The sequence below is a fragment of the Blennius ocellaris genome, assembly GCF_963422515.1.
Source record: "Blennius ocellaris genome assembly, chromosome: 12".
NCBI classification, from domain to species: Eukaryota; Metazoa; Chordata; class Actinopteri; order Blenniiformes; family Blenniidae; genus Blennius; species Blennius ocellaris.
The window spans coordinates 27,958,062-27,972,268 of NC_137661.1; the positions used below are offsets into that span (position 1 = coordinate 27,958,062).

The 14,207-nt window shown below is 41.8% G+C and overlaps 2 protein-coding genes across 2 annotated transcripts; one reads left to right on the forward strand and one right to left on the reverse strand.

Annotated features, from left to right (window-relative positions):
• Window positions 1–162: 162 nt before the first annotated feature.
• On the forward strand, window positions 163–2,155 carry gpx7 (glutathione peroxidase 7). The gene is made up of 3 exons (XM_080506628.1): window positions 163–394; window positions 1,123–1,384; window positions 1,920–2,155. Exons 1-3 carry the CDS (start codon window positions 242–244, stop codon window positions 2,087–2,089), a joined length of 585 nt encoding a protein of 194 aa, XP_080362754.1. The 5' UTR covers window positions 163–241; the 3' UTR covers window positions 2,090–2,155.
• Window positions 2,156–3,006: 851 nt separating this feature from the next.
• On the reverse strand, window positions 3,007–9,997 carry LOC308137351 (uncharacterized protein). Its single transcript, XM_080506003.1, has 9 exons — window positions 9,849–9,997; window positions 7,872–7,982; window positions 6,435–6,602; window positions 6,215–6,337; window positions 5,345–5,494; window positions 4,797–4,904; window positions 4,558–4,704; window positions 4,379–4,495; window positions 3,007–4,190 (listed from the first exon to the last, which is right to left on the reverse strand). The coding sequence occupies exons 1-9, from the start codon at window positions 9,895–9,897 to the stop codon at window positions 3,739–3,741; spliced, it is 1,425 nt and encodes a 474-aa protein (XP_080362129.1). The 5' UTR covers window positions 9,898–9,997; the 3' UTR covers window positions 3,007–3,738.
• Between the last annotated feature and the right edge of the window lie 4,210 nt (window positions 9,998–14,207).

A 14,207-nucleotide genomic window follows, 5' to 3' on the forward strand; every position in this document is an offset into this window, starting at 1 on the left:
TGCTTGTATAAAAACATTTTTTTTAATCTTAAAATACTTTTCTTACTTTGACTTTGAAATATTTTCATACTTTGCATTTATCCATTATTAACTTTTATTTTCACTATGATTAAAAGTTAGTTTTATTGTGAAGCAGCAGTGTGTGTGTGTGTTGTTGTGTTTCCTGTGTGGTCCTCCGGGCTCCCCGGCTCCTGGGTGGGAGTGGGAGCGGAGCTGCAGAGTGATTCTCCCCGGCAGTAGGATGCTTCCCTCCGGCCTCTCGGTCCTGCTGCTCGCCGCTGCCGGAGCTCTCCTCGGGGCTCTCGGAGCTCTCGGCCGCAGCCGGGATGCCTACAGCTTCCGGGCGGTGAACAGTCGCGGGAAGCTCGTCTCTCTGGAGAAGTACCGAGGCTCGGTGAGCAGCGACGCGCCGGCCGGGAGGGGGGGAGGAGCACCGTGCCGGCTAGAGCCGACGTGGCAGCCCGGGGGAACGAGGACCGGTACTAACACAATGCTACCTGCTAACCTGGCTCATGACACTGGGCTACATCAGCATGCTAATGCTAAGCTACCGGGCTAATAACAGTTTTGATCAGCTAACTCATGCTATGCTAAGTTAACAAGCTAATGACTTTGTTTCAATGAGCGAGCTAATGCTATGATAAGTTAACAGGCTTGTGCCTTGGTTTCAATGAGCTAACTCATGCTATGCTAAGCTAACAAGTTTGTTTCAATGAGCTAACTCATGCTATGTTAAGCTAACAAGCTAATGACTTTGTTTCAATGAGCTAACTCATGCTATGTTAAGTTAACAGGCTTGTGGATTGGTTTCAATGAGCTAACTCATGCTATGCTAAGTGAACAGATTTACAGCTTTGTTTAGTTGAGCTAACTCATGCAATGCTCAGCTAATAAGCCAATAACTTTGTACGTCATTCAATGCTAAGCCAACACGTAAATATTGTCATTAGCCTCTCAGTTTTCTGTTTGTGAGCATAGCCAATATTAGCACGCTAACGTTAGTTTTTCACAGGTGTCACTGATTGTGAACATGGCTAGCTTTAGCATGGCAACGTCAGTCTCGCTCAGGTTTCTGTGAACATAATTAGTTTTAGCATGCAACCATTAGCCTCTCTCTTACAGGTGTCGCTGTTTGTGAACGTGGCTAGTGAATGCGGCTACACAGACGAGCACTACCGCGAGCTGCAGCAGCTCCAGCGGGATTTTGGCCCCGCCCACTTCAATGTGCTGGCGTTCCCGTGCAACCAGTTTGGCGCGCAGGAGCCCGGTAGCGACCGCGACATCGACTCCTTCGTACGAAGAGTCTACGGCGTCACGTTCCCGATCTTCAGCAAGATTGCCGTGGTCGGAACCGGCGCTAACAATGTCTACAAGTACCTAGCAGGTGACCAGCGCTAACGCCGGCACGTGGGAGGCTAACGACTGCTAGCATGCCAACAGCTACAACATGGTAATGCTGCGAACACGCTAACGACGACTAATGTGCCAATGGCTGACGTGCCAACGGCTATGCACATGGTAATGCTTGCTAACATGCTAACCACAGCTAACACGCCAATTGTTATGACCGTGGTAATCCGCCAATACACTAATGTACTCATGACCGCTGACACGCTAACGGCAATAACTACAGCAAACACACTAACAGCTACGACATGATAATGCTGCTAATATGCTAATGACTGCCGCATACTAACATTAGCTAATGCGCCAAGGGCTATGGCATGATAATTCTGCTAATATGCTAACATGCCCACGACAGCAAACGCACCCAATGGCGCTAATACGCTAACGACTGCTAACATGCTATTGACAGTTCACCTGTAAACGGCAACAATCCCACAAAAACACTTTAATTGCTAATGTTGCTTAAATCACTGCAACTGCTTCGTTGCCTCATAGTGTTTTCGTTGCTGCAGAGTCGTCCGGCTCGGAGCCCGACTGGAACTTCTGGAAGTTTCTGGTGGACGGGGATGGACAGGTGGTGGACGCCTGGGGGCCCAAAGTCCCCGTCAACACACTGCGGCAACAGGTTGCCCAGATGGTGCGGCAACTCATCCTGAAGAAGAAGAAGAAAGACGAACTCTGAGGGCAACTGTTTGGTTTTGTTCTGTTTTTACCTGCAACTTTTTCACATTAAAAGCCCGACCTCATGGCTTTTTGTGTCTCTTTAGCTCTGTGTGTGTGTGTGTGTGTGTGGGGGGGGGGGGTTCTAGTTCTGGTACAGAAAGAACCAGGTTCTAGCTCTGGTCCAAGAAGAACCAGGTTCTAGCTGTGGTCCGGGAAGAACCAGGTTCTTGCTCTGGTCAGGATAGAACCAGGTTCTAGCTCTGGTCCGGGAAGAACCAGGTTGTAGCTCTGGTCCTGGAAGAACCAGGTTCTAGTTGTGGTCCAGGAAGAACCAGGTTCTAGCTCTGGTCCGGGAAGAACCAGGTTCTAGCTCTGGACCAAGAAGAACCAGGTTCCAGCTGTGGTCCGGGAAGAACCAGGTTCTAGCTGTGGTCCGGGAAGAACCAGGTTGTAGCTCTGGACCAAGAAGAACCAGGTTCTAGCTCTGGTCCAGGAAGAACCAGGTTCCAGCTGTGGTCCGGGAAGAACCAGGTTCTAGCTGTGGTCCGGGAAGAACCAGGTTGTAGCTCTGGTCCGGGAAGAACCAGGTTCTTGCTCTGGTCAGGATAGAACCAGGTTCTAGCTCTGGTCCGGGAAGAACCAGGTCCTAGCTCTGGTCCGGGAAGAACCAGGTTCTAGTTGTGGTCCGGGAAGAACCAGGTTCTAGTTGTGGTCCAGGAAGAACCAGGTTCTAGCTCTGGTCCGGGAAGAACCAGGTTCTAGCTCTGGTCCAGGAAGTTACTAAAGTTGTGCCACTGGTCAGAATAATTCACGTCATCCAATTATGACGCTCACAATGCTAGCATTATGCTAAGCTCACTTGGCTACTTACTGAGCAACATTTTATTTTGTAGTATTCAACTGTTCAAATTGCCCAAAATCAACACAGGAAACGAGTGCAGCTGAAATATGAACTTTTATTGATTAAAATATGAACATTTATAGAGCACGTTGTAGCTCGCGTTCTAAAAGTGCTGCTTCCCACAAGAGTATATATTTTAAAATGGAGGCGAATGTGAACAATCTTCCCACGCTAATATGTTCAAAATAAGTTAAATAGGAGAGTACATAAGGTCAATTAGCTTAGCATTGAGCAACACTTTGTTGATAAAATAAAAAAAGCTATCAGTGGCTCGGTAAAGCTTAAAAAAAATAAATCTAACGTTCTCAGGTTGGACAACATGGCCGCCAGATGCTCAACTATCTCTATGGAAACGCTTAGAATTATGCTTTTATATATTTGTATGTATCCTGATCATTCATGGTTAGCACTATGTTGAGCTAACAGATAGCACTATGTTGAGCTAACAAAGCATTATGAGAGGTTAGCTTACAATGCTATTAGCATCACTAATTGTCCATGTTTGTAGTTCCAAATATAGCCTAACCTGTATCTTGTAGTCCACCATTAGCTTAGCTTTACGTAGCCTGTATTATAAATGTAATTGACCTTTTTAGTTCCAAACTGTTAGCTTAGCCTTTCCTAGCCTATCTTGGCACGACACCGCTTACACACACACACACACACACACACACACTTACACACACACTCAAACACACGCGCATCCCTGTAGCGTCCCGTTGTGTTGCTTGCTTTTTTGCGGCGGCCCGTCGGCTGCGGGGGGTTTTTTACCAGACGCCCTGCGGCTGCAGCAGCAGCTGCACGTAGATGAGCAGCTGCTGGCAGAGCAGCAGCAGCGGCTGCAGCAGCAGCTGCTGGTCGACGGGACACTGCAGCAGGTAGAGCTGCAGCTGCTGCAGGTACAGCAGCACCTGCTGCACCACGAACAGCATCTCCTGGATCACCACCGCGTTGAGGTCCGCGTCGATGACGCCGGGGAAGAGGAAGGGCGGGATGCCGCCAAGGCCGCCGCTGCCGCCGCCCATGCCGGTGGTGGTGGAGGGCGGGAGGGTGGTGGTGATGACCCGGTCCGGGTCGTTGCACCTCATGCTGCTGCAGCAGGACACCGGCTCCGTCAGCACCGTGCCGGGGAGCAGCACCGAGACCAGGGTGTCCGGAGCGTTACACACCGCCTCCGTAGTGCAGCCCAGCAGCGGCAAAGAGTTGCCCCCGACGTCGCCTGATGGAAATCAAACGTGCAAAATAATTAAGGGGGGGAAAAAAAGTAAAAATACTAATAATAAGAGGAGAAGGCTGCCCGAGGCGGTGCCGGCCATCGTTGTATTGTATTTTTTTTTTTTTTTTATTTATCTCCACATTTTTGTTTCCATTTTATTTTCAGTCAGGCGAAAAGGGGCAGTCGCTCACTTGCGCTGGTGAGGCAGCGGTTCTCTTCGCCCTCGCACAGGACCAGGAAGTTGCATACGGTCGACCCGGGTATGCAGATGTGACACATCAGTCCATTCGTCATCCCTTGCGTCGGGGCTGGAACAGACAGGCTAACGTTAGTACCGAGAACGGCCTGCGGGAGGCGGCGGGGAGCTCACCTGCCAGGGTGGCGGTGTTGCAGCCGTCGCCACGGCAACACTCGGCGTTGGCCAATCCCAAGGAGCTGCCGATGTCCGCGGAGAGCAAGAAGCTGCCCGGGGACGGGCAGACCGACGGCGGGCCGCAGCCTCGGTAGATCCGCCCGCCTGGGGGGGGGGGGGGGGGGGAGGCGTTCACGTCGTTAGCGCGTGAAGAAGCGTGAGCTAGTAAGGTAGCCGAGTTGGGAGAGCGTCAGTACCTTCTTCCGTGAACGTGAAGCACAAGTCGGTGCCGGCTTCGCAGTCCGTCTCGGTCGAAGCAGCACACGTCGTATCCATCGGGTCGTCGCACTGCAGACAACGGCGGACTGCGGAGGGGGACACAGCTAGCTTAGCACGGCGAAACGCTGAGAAACAACCAGCTAATCGATGTGGAAAGCTGCTACACATTGCTAAGTCGTGCTAATCAATGCTAATTGATGCTAAAACAACAAAATACTGCTAATTAATGCTAAAAACAAGTCAACACTGCTACCAGATGTTGAAACTGCTAAATATTGATCAGAGATGCTAACCAATGCTACAATACTGCTAATTAATGCTAAAAACAAGTCAACACTGCTACCAGATGCTGAAACTGCTAAATATTGATCACAGATGCTAACCAATGCTACAATACTGCTAATTTACACACACAAAAAGTTAATTACAGCTAACTGACACTAAAAACAGCTAAACACTCCTGATTGAGCCTCAGACTGAAGCGGTGTAGCTAGCGCCGCTAGTGGTATTAGCATTGCGCGCTCACTCTGTGGCTCGGGGGCGTCGGTGCACGTCGGGGTCGCAGAGACGGTTCCCAGCTCCTCCAGGAAGGGGAGACTGTCCAGCTTCTCCGAGGCGGCGCAAACGTCGTCAGAGCCGCAGCCGTAAACCGTTGACTCTACGCCGGCGTTGAGCACTGCAGGGGGGAGGGGCAGGGGCTAATGAGTGCTAATGGTGGCTAACACAGAGCTAATAACCATTCAAAATGGCTAATAAGAGCCAATATTGGCTAACAATGGCTAATCTTAGATAAAGTGGCTACTAAATGGCTAATAAGAGCCAATATTGGCTAACAATGGCTAATCTTAGATAAAGTGGCTACTAAATGGCTGATAAGAGCTAATATTGGCTAACAATGGCTAACCTTAGATAAAGTGGCTACTAAATGGCTGATAAGAGCCAATATTGGCTAACAATGGCTAATCTTAGATAAAGTGGCTACTAAATGGCTAATAAGAGCCAATATTTGCTAACAATGGCTAATTTTAGATAAAGTGGCTACTAAATGGCTAATAAGAGCCAATATTGGCTAACAATGGCTAATTTTAGATAAAGTGGCTACTAAATGGCTGATAAGAGCTAATATTGGCTAACAATGGCTAACCTTAGATAAAGTGGCTACTAAATGGCTGATAAGAGCCAATATTTGCTAACAATGGCTAATTTTAGATAAAGTGGCTACTAAATGGCTAATAAGAACTAAACGTGGCTCAAATAGAGCTCAGAATGGTTAGAAATTATAAATGACTAATAATTAAAATGGTCAATACTCAGCAATAGCCAATAATAGTGTTTAAAAAAAACGGCTATAGAACGATTGCTAGAACACGGGTGAATTTCCGCCGCGGTGACTCACCTGTGGCGGCGAAGCACGTGGCCTCGTTGCCGCGACACTCCACCGTGTCCGTGCACATGGACTCGCTGGAGTCGCAGCCCGGGCAAAAGCGCCGATTAAGCATGTGCTCCGACACGTCGGGGACTGAAAATACAAGGAAGTTAGCGCGAGCCAATCCCAACGCCAACCGTCGTTTTTAAAAACAAACCAATAAAGAAGACGGCGCGAACGCGGCACTCACACGGAAGGACTTCGCCGTTGCATTTGCGGGTGTTGCAGCAATTCACGTTAGCGAGCGAGAACTTGTCGCCCACGTTGCTGGAGATGACGCGTTCCCCCGGAGACGAGCACACGCTGCGCCCCACGCAGTCTTTGAAGATCCGCATGACGGGGTGGTCGGTGGATTCCACTGCGGAGGGAGCGGAACGCCGTTATCGCGGGTCACGCAAAGTTCGCTTAGCTGCTCTATTAATGCTAGCTGCTTTGTTAATACTAACTGCTCTAGTAATGGTAGTTGCTTCATTCATGCTAACTGTTCTAATAATGCTAGCTGCTCTATCAATGCTAACTGCTCAATTAATGCTACCTACTCTATGAATGCTAGCTGTTTTGTTAATGCTAACTACTCTAGTAATGGTAGCTGGTTCATTAATGCGAACTGTTCTAATAATGGTAATTGCTCTATTTATGCTAACTGCTCCATTAATGGTAGCTGCTCCATTAATGCTAACTGTTCCACTTATACTAACTGCTCTATTAATGCTAGCTGCCCTATTCATGCTAACCGATTTGTTAATGCTAACTACTCTAGTAATGGTAGCTGGTTCATTAATGCGAACTGTTCTAATAATGGTAATTGCTCTATTTATGCTAACTGCTCCATTAATGGTAGCTGCTCCATTAATGCTAACTGTTCCACTTATACTAACTGCTCTATTAATGCTAGCTGCCCTATTCATGCTAACCGATTTGTTAATGCTAACTACTCTAGTAATGGTAGCTGGTTCATTAATGCGAACTGTTCTAATAATGGTAATTGCTCTATTTATGCTAACTGCTCCATTAATGGTAGCTGCTCCATTAATGCTAACTGTTCCACTTATACTAACTGCTCTATTAATGCTAGCTGCCCTATTCATGCTAACCGATTTGTTAATGCTAACTACTCTAGTAATGGTAGCTGGTTCATTAATGCGAACTGTTCTAATAATGGTAATTGCTCTATTTATGCTAACTGCTCCATTAATGGTAGCTGCTCCATTAATGCTAACTGTTCCACTAATGCTAACTGCTCTATTAATGCTAGCTGCCCTATTCATGCTAACCGATTTGTTAATGCTAACTACTCTAGTAATGCTTGCTGTTCCATTAACGCTAACTGTTCTAATAATGCTAACTGTGCTCTGAAGGCTAACTGTTCTATTCAAGAAATGGAAAAAAAAATCTTTAAAAAACTTAAACACATGAACTTTAAATAAAACCCAAAAAAAAAAAAATACAATAGAAATTTAAAAACATTTAAAAAGTAAAACAAATGAATGAAAAATACTTTAAAAATATGTAAAAAACAAAAACTAACAAAAAAATGTTTTAATTTCATTGAAAAAACTTATAACAAACGTATTAAAAAAAGTCACTTAAACTTACAACAACACGTTAAAAACAAAAGAGCACTTACCGATAACGGACGCAGTCACGCACATTTTGCCCCAGGGGCAAATAATGTTCTCCACCAAGGTGCATTCTGGGTCGTTGGGGTCGGTGCAGTGCCTACACACCAGGGCGCCCACTGGGGAACAAAGGAGACGTGACGCACACACGACTGGCAGTTCCTCCACGTTCCAGCAGGGGGCGACAAAAAACTGGGAATTCTTTAACATTTCAAACTGAGACTATAATTTTAAGGAATGTCATATGACTTTGTGTAATGTAATCTATTTACGCTTTTATTTAATTCACTTTTAAGTTTTATTTTAAACCCACAATTATATTTAAATGTAATTAATTTAATTGTATATAATTTTAAGAGAAGCAGTGAGGAAACACAACCAGGAATGTTTTAATTGGTGCTTGTTTTTTTTATGTCCTTCAATTTGATTTAATTACATTTTAAAACCTAATTTTAATTGATTGAATGAAAAAAACGTTTTTGTTTAAAAAAAAAATTGGAATCAGTTTTATTTCAATTTGTTATGTTTTGTTTAATCTTAAGAAAATATGAAACAAAACAAGGAGGAGAGAGAAAGGCGGGACGACTCGGAATTCCTCATTTGGTGAAGAATTTGAAGAATGGTAGAAGGGAGGAGGAGGAGGAGGAGGAGAGGAGGAGGAGGGAGGAAAACAACCAGGACAAAACACAAAGTGGGAATTATCTGCTCTTTTCAAATGAGGAGAGAAAAAAACCCTACAAGGAATTCTTTTTAGAAATGGGAATTTTCAATCTTTCAAAGTGGAAGGGAAAAAAACAAACAAAATTAGGGAATTTTTAATTTCCTAACTGAAAAGAACAAGTGAGATTTCTTAGCTTTTGCAAGAAGACAAGAGAACAAGTGGGAATTGTTTTTTATGAAGTGGGAACTTCAAATCTTTGGAAGTTAAAGGGGTAAAACGAACCGGGAATTTTAAATCCCCCAATGAAAAGAAATGAAAAGAACAACTGGGAATTCTATTTTATAAAGTGGGAACTTCAAATCTTTTGAAGTTAAAGCGGTAAAACGAACTGGGAATTTTAAATTCCCCCAATGAAAAGAAATGAAAAGAACAACTGGGAATTCTTGTTGTAAAGTGGGAACTTTAAATCTTTTGAAGTTAAAGTGGTAAAACGAACGGGGAGTTTAAAATTCCCCAATGAAAAGAACAACTGGGAATTTTAAATTCCCCAATGAAAACAAATGAAAAGAACAACTGGGAATTCTTGTTATGAAGTGGGAACTTCAAATCTTTTGAAGTTAAAGGGGTCAAACGAACTGGGAATTTTAAATTCCCCCAATGAAAAGAAATGAAAAGAACAACTGGGAATTCTTGTTGTAAAGTGGGAACTTCAAATCTTTTGAAGTTAAAGTGGTAAAACGAACTGGGAGTTTAAAATTCCCCAATGAAAAGAACAACTGGGAATTTTAAATTCCCCAATGAAAACAAATGAAAAGAACAACTGGGAATTCTTGTTATGAAGTGGGAACTTCAAATCTTTTGAAGTTAAAGGGGTCAAACGAACTGGGAATTTTAAATTCCCCAATGAAAACAAATGAAAAGAGCAACTGGGAATTCTTGTTATAAAGTGGGAACTTCAAATCTTTTGAAGTTAAAGTGGTAAAACGAACTGGGAGTTTAAAATTCCCCAATGAAAACAAATTAAAAGAACTGGGAATTCTTGTTATGAAGTGGGAACTTCAAATCTTTTGAAGTTAAAGGGGTAAAACGAACTGGGAATTTTAAATCCCCCAATGAAAAGAACAACTGGGAATTCTGAATTCCCCAGCGAAGAGCTTGACAAGCGAAGTGGAAACAGTTTTCCAGGAGACGCAGGAATAAATCCCAGTGGTTGAGGGAAAAATTCCCTACCGAGGCCGAGGAGGTTTCCCGGTAAATTCCCAGGTGGGAAAGGTGAGTTGCGGGGGAGGGGGGGAGGGGTGGGGGGGGGGGGGGGGGGACTCACCTGCGGCGCAGACGGCGGAGAGCAGAGTCAGAGAGACGAGAAGCTTCATGATGGAACCTTGCAGGTACAGTGACGGAACGGCGCACGGCGCCTTGCTCTTATCTCCAGGCGCGCGGGCGTGTCGCCGCGCGTTCCGCGACGCTCCCTACCGCCGCCACCTTTTGTCTCTTCCACATTGTTTGTGGAACAATGCGTTCTCGCAGCGTTCCAACTGGTAATTATATTATTCCCTCCCAGCTGAACGCGCAGGTGATGAAGATTCCTCGCCGCACCTTCGCGTCCTTCCGTAAGGCCGGGCAAGGCAACAACACACAACACACCTGGAGGCACAAAGGACAATTCCCACGTAATAGTTTTCATGACACTCAATCACATTGACTCATTAAAAAGCAAAAAGACTTTTAGAAGGCAAAAGTAAAAAAAAAAAAAAAAAAAACATGAACAAAATAATTTGGGCAAAAATATTTTTAAAAAGGCATTTTTTTAAATCACAAAATTGTTGAACTTTTTTTTTTTTAATAAAAAAAAAAAAACCTCCTAACACAAAAATAAAACAAAGTTTGCACATGATAAATCTAAAAAAGCAAAATGTACCAGAAAATGTACAAACAATGAAGCTTATAATCACAAATTTGCACAAAAAAAAACAATTGTTGTCATTGACGACATTTTTAATGAAAAAGTAGACTTAAAATTAGTCAAATAAAAAAAAACGCTGAATAAAATCAAACTTATTCACAACACAGTTTGAACATATATACATTCCCACGTATCGACTTATAACTTATTTTCAATAATAGATAATGCGGAAGCGAAAGTGGGAGCACCAGCGTCCCGGCTTTGTTAGAAGGCATCAATTAGCAACCGGCTGCTCCGGTTCTCTGACTCCTATTTTTACAAGTTTTATGACGGGCGGGTTGGATTCCTGAATACTTTAAAAATATTTTCTACCTGACAAACCTTCCCATGTCGTGAACAGCTGCTACAGCTAACAGTGGAAGCTAACGAGGCTACAGCAGGAGCTAAACAAGCTCCAAAGACACAGCGCTTAAATAAAAGTTAAAATAGTGACAACAAAGGCTAGAATAGTGACAATAAAGGCTAAAATAGCTACAATAAAGGCTAGAATAGTGACAATAAAGGCTAAAATAGCTATAATAAAGGCTAAAATAGTGACAATAAAGGCTAAAATAGCTACAATAAAGGCTAGAATAGTGACAATAAAGGCTAGAATAGCTATAATAAAGGCTAGAATAGCTATAATAAAGGCTAGAATAGCTATAATAAAGGCTAAAATAGCTATAATAAAGGCTAGAATAGTGACAATAAAGGCTAGAATAGCTACAATAAAGGCTAGAATAGTGACAATAAAGGCTAGAATAGCTATAATAAAGGCTAGAATAGCTATAATAAAGGCTAAAATAGCGACAATAAAGGCTAAAATAGCTACAATAAAGGCTAAAATAGCTACAATAAAGGCTAAAATAGCTATAATAAAGGCTAGAATAGTGACAATAAAGGCTAAAATAGCTATAATAAAGGCTAGAATAGTGACAATAAAGGCTAAAATAGCTACAATAAAGGCTAGAATAGTGACAATAAAGGCTAGAATAGTGACAATAAAGGCTAGAATAGCTATAATAAAGGCTAAAATAGCTACAATAAAGGCTAGAATAGTGACAATAAAGGCTAGAATAGCTATAATAAAGGCTAAAATAGTGACAATAAAGGCTAAAATAGCTACAATAAAGGCTAAAATAGCTATAATAAAGGCTAAAATAGTGACAATAAAGGCTAAAATAGCTATAATAAAGGCTAAAATAGTGACAATAAAGGCTAAAATAGCTACAATAAAGGCTAGAATAGCTATAATAAAGGCTAGAATAGTGACAATAAAGGCTAAAATAGCGACAATAAAGGCTAAAATAGCGACAATAAAGGCTAAAATAGCTATAATAAAGGCTAAAATAGTGACAATAAAGGCTAAAATAGCTACAATAAAGGCTAGAATAGCTATAATAAAGGCTAGAATAGTGACAATAAAGGCTAAAATAGCGACAATAAAGGCTAAAATAGCGACAATAAAGGCTAAAATAGCGACAATAAAGGCTAAAATAGCTACAATAAAGGCTAAAATAGCTATAATAAAGGCTAAAATAGTGACAATAAAGGCTAAAATAGCTACAATAAAGGCTAGAATAGCTATAATAAAGGCTAGAATAGTGACAATAAAGGCTAAAATAGCGACAATAAAGGCTAAAATAGCGACAATAAAGGCTAAAATAGCGACAATAAAGGCTAAAATAGCGACAATAAAGGCTAAAATAGCTACAATAAAGGCTAGAATAGCTACAATAAAGGCTAGAATAGCTATAATAAAGGCTAGAATAGTGACAATAAAGGCTAAAATAGTGACAATAAAGGCTAAAATAGCTACAATAAAGGCTAGAATAGCTATAATAAAGGCTAGAATAGTGACAATAAAGGCTAAAATAGTGACAATAAAGGCTAAAATAGTGACAATAAAGGCAAAAAAAGCTACAATAAAGGCTAAAATAGCTACAATAAAGGCTAAAATAGCTATAATAAAGGCTAAAATAGTGACAATAAAGGCTAAAATAGCTACAATAAAGGCTAGAATAGCTATAATAAAGGCTAGAATAGTGACAATAAAGGCTAAAATAGCGACAATAAAGGCTAAAATAGCGACAATAAAGGCTAAAATAGCTATAATAAAGGCTAAAATAGTGACAATAAAGGCTAAAATAGCTACAATAAAGGCTAGAATAGCTATAATAAAGGCTAGAATAGTGACAATAAAGGCTAAAATAGCGACAATAAAGGCTAAAATAGCGACAATAAAGGCTAAAATAGCGACAATAAAGGCTAAAATAGCTACAATAAAGGCTAGAATAGTGACAATAAAGGCTAAAATAGCGACAATAAAGGCTAAAATAGCGACAATAAAGGCTAAAATAGCTATAATAAAGGCTAAAATAGTGACAATAAAGGCTAAAATAGCTACAATAAAGGCTAGAATAGCTATAATAAAGGCTAGAATAGTGACAATAAAGGCTAAAATAGCGACAATAAAGGCTAAAATAGCGACAATAAAGGCTAAAATAGCGACAATAAAGGCTAAAATAGCGACAATAAAGGCTAAAATAGCGACAATAAAGGCTAGAATAGTGACAATAAAGGCTAAAATAGCGACAATAAAGGCTAAAATAGCTATAATAAAGGCTAGAATAGTGACAATAAAGGCTAAAATAGCGACAATAAAGGCTAAAATAGCGACAATAAAGGCTAAAATAGCTATAATAAAGGCTAAAATAGTGACAATAAAGGCTAAAATAGCTACAATAAAGGCTAGAATAGCTATAATAAAGGCTAGAATAGTGACAATAAAGGCTAAAATAGCGACAATAAAGGCTAAAATAGCGACAATAAAGGCTAAAATAGCGACAATAAAGGCTAAAATAGCGACAATAAAGGCTAAAATAGCGACAATAAAGGCTAGAATAGTGACAATAAAGGCTAAAATAGCGACAATAAAGGCTAAAATAGCGACAATAAAGGCTAAAATAGCGACAATAAAGGCTAAAATAGCGACAATAAAGGCTAAAATAGCTACAATAAAGGCTAGAATAGCTATAATAAAGGCTAGAATAGTGACAATAAAGGCTAAAATAGCTACAATAAAGGCAAGGCACATTTATTTTTAGAGCACCAGTCAAACACAAGGCAATTCACTGTGCTTTACAGAGAAATTAAAGAAATTAAAGAAATATGGAATTAAAGAAATACATTAAAGCTTTTAGAAGGAATAAGACAAACACATTAAAATAAATAAGGTAAATAAAATCTGTTGTTTATTCTAAAGCCTTTGCAAATAAAGAAGTGAGTGGAAGTTTTTGTTCCACAGGTGAGGAGCCTCACCTTGTTTCTGCCGGGAGCAACTGGAGGTGGTGTAATAATGCTCCACCCTCAGAGAGGTGGTGTAATAATGCTCCACCCTCAGTGAGGTGGTGTAATAATGCTCCACCCTCAGAGAGGTGGTGTAATAATGCTCCACCCTCACCGAGGTGGTGTAATAATGCTCCACCCTCAGAGAGGTGGTGTAATAATGCTCCATCCTCAGAGAGGTGGTGTAATAATGCTCCACCCTCAGTGAGGTGGTGTAATAATGCTCCACCCTCAGAGAGGTGGTGTAATAATGCTCCACCCTCACTGAGGTGGTGTAATAATGCTCCATCCTCAGAGAGGTGGTGTAATAATGCTCCACCCTCAGTGAGGTGGTGTAATAATGCTCCACCCTCACTGAGGTGGTGTAATAATGCTCCAACCTACTGAAAATCA

Coding starts and splice junctions, on each gene's coding strand:
- gpx7 (XM_080506628.1), top strand. CDS start 242: ATGCTTCCCTCCGGCCTCTCGGTCCTGCTGCTCGCCGCTGCCGGAGCT. Junction 395..1,122: donor TGGAGAAGTACCGAGGCTCG/GTGAGCAGCGAC, acceptor TCTCTCTTACAG/GTGTCGCTGTTTGTGAACGT. Junction 1,385..1,919: donor TGTCTACAAGTACCTAGCAG/GTGACCAGCGCT, acceptor TCGTTGCTGCAG/AGTCGTCCGGCTCGGAGCCC.
- LOC308137351 (XM_080506003.1), bottom strand. CDS start 9,897: ATGAAGCTTCTCGTCTCTCTGACTCTGCTCTCCGCCGTCTGCGCCGCA. Junction 6,338..6,434: donor CAACGGCGAAGTCCTTCCGT/GTGAGTGCCGCG, acceptor TTGTATTTTCAG/TCCCCGACGTGTCGGAGCAC. Junction 5,495..6,214: donor CACGTGCTTCGCCGCCACAG/GTGAGTCACCGC, acceptor TCCCCCCTGCAG/TGCTCAACGCCGGCGTAGAG.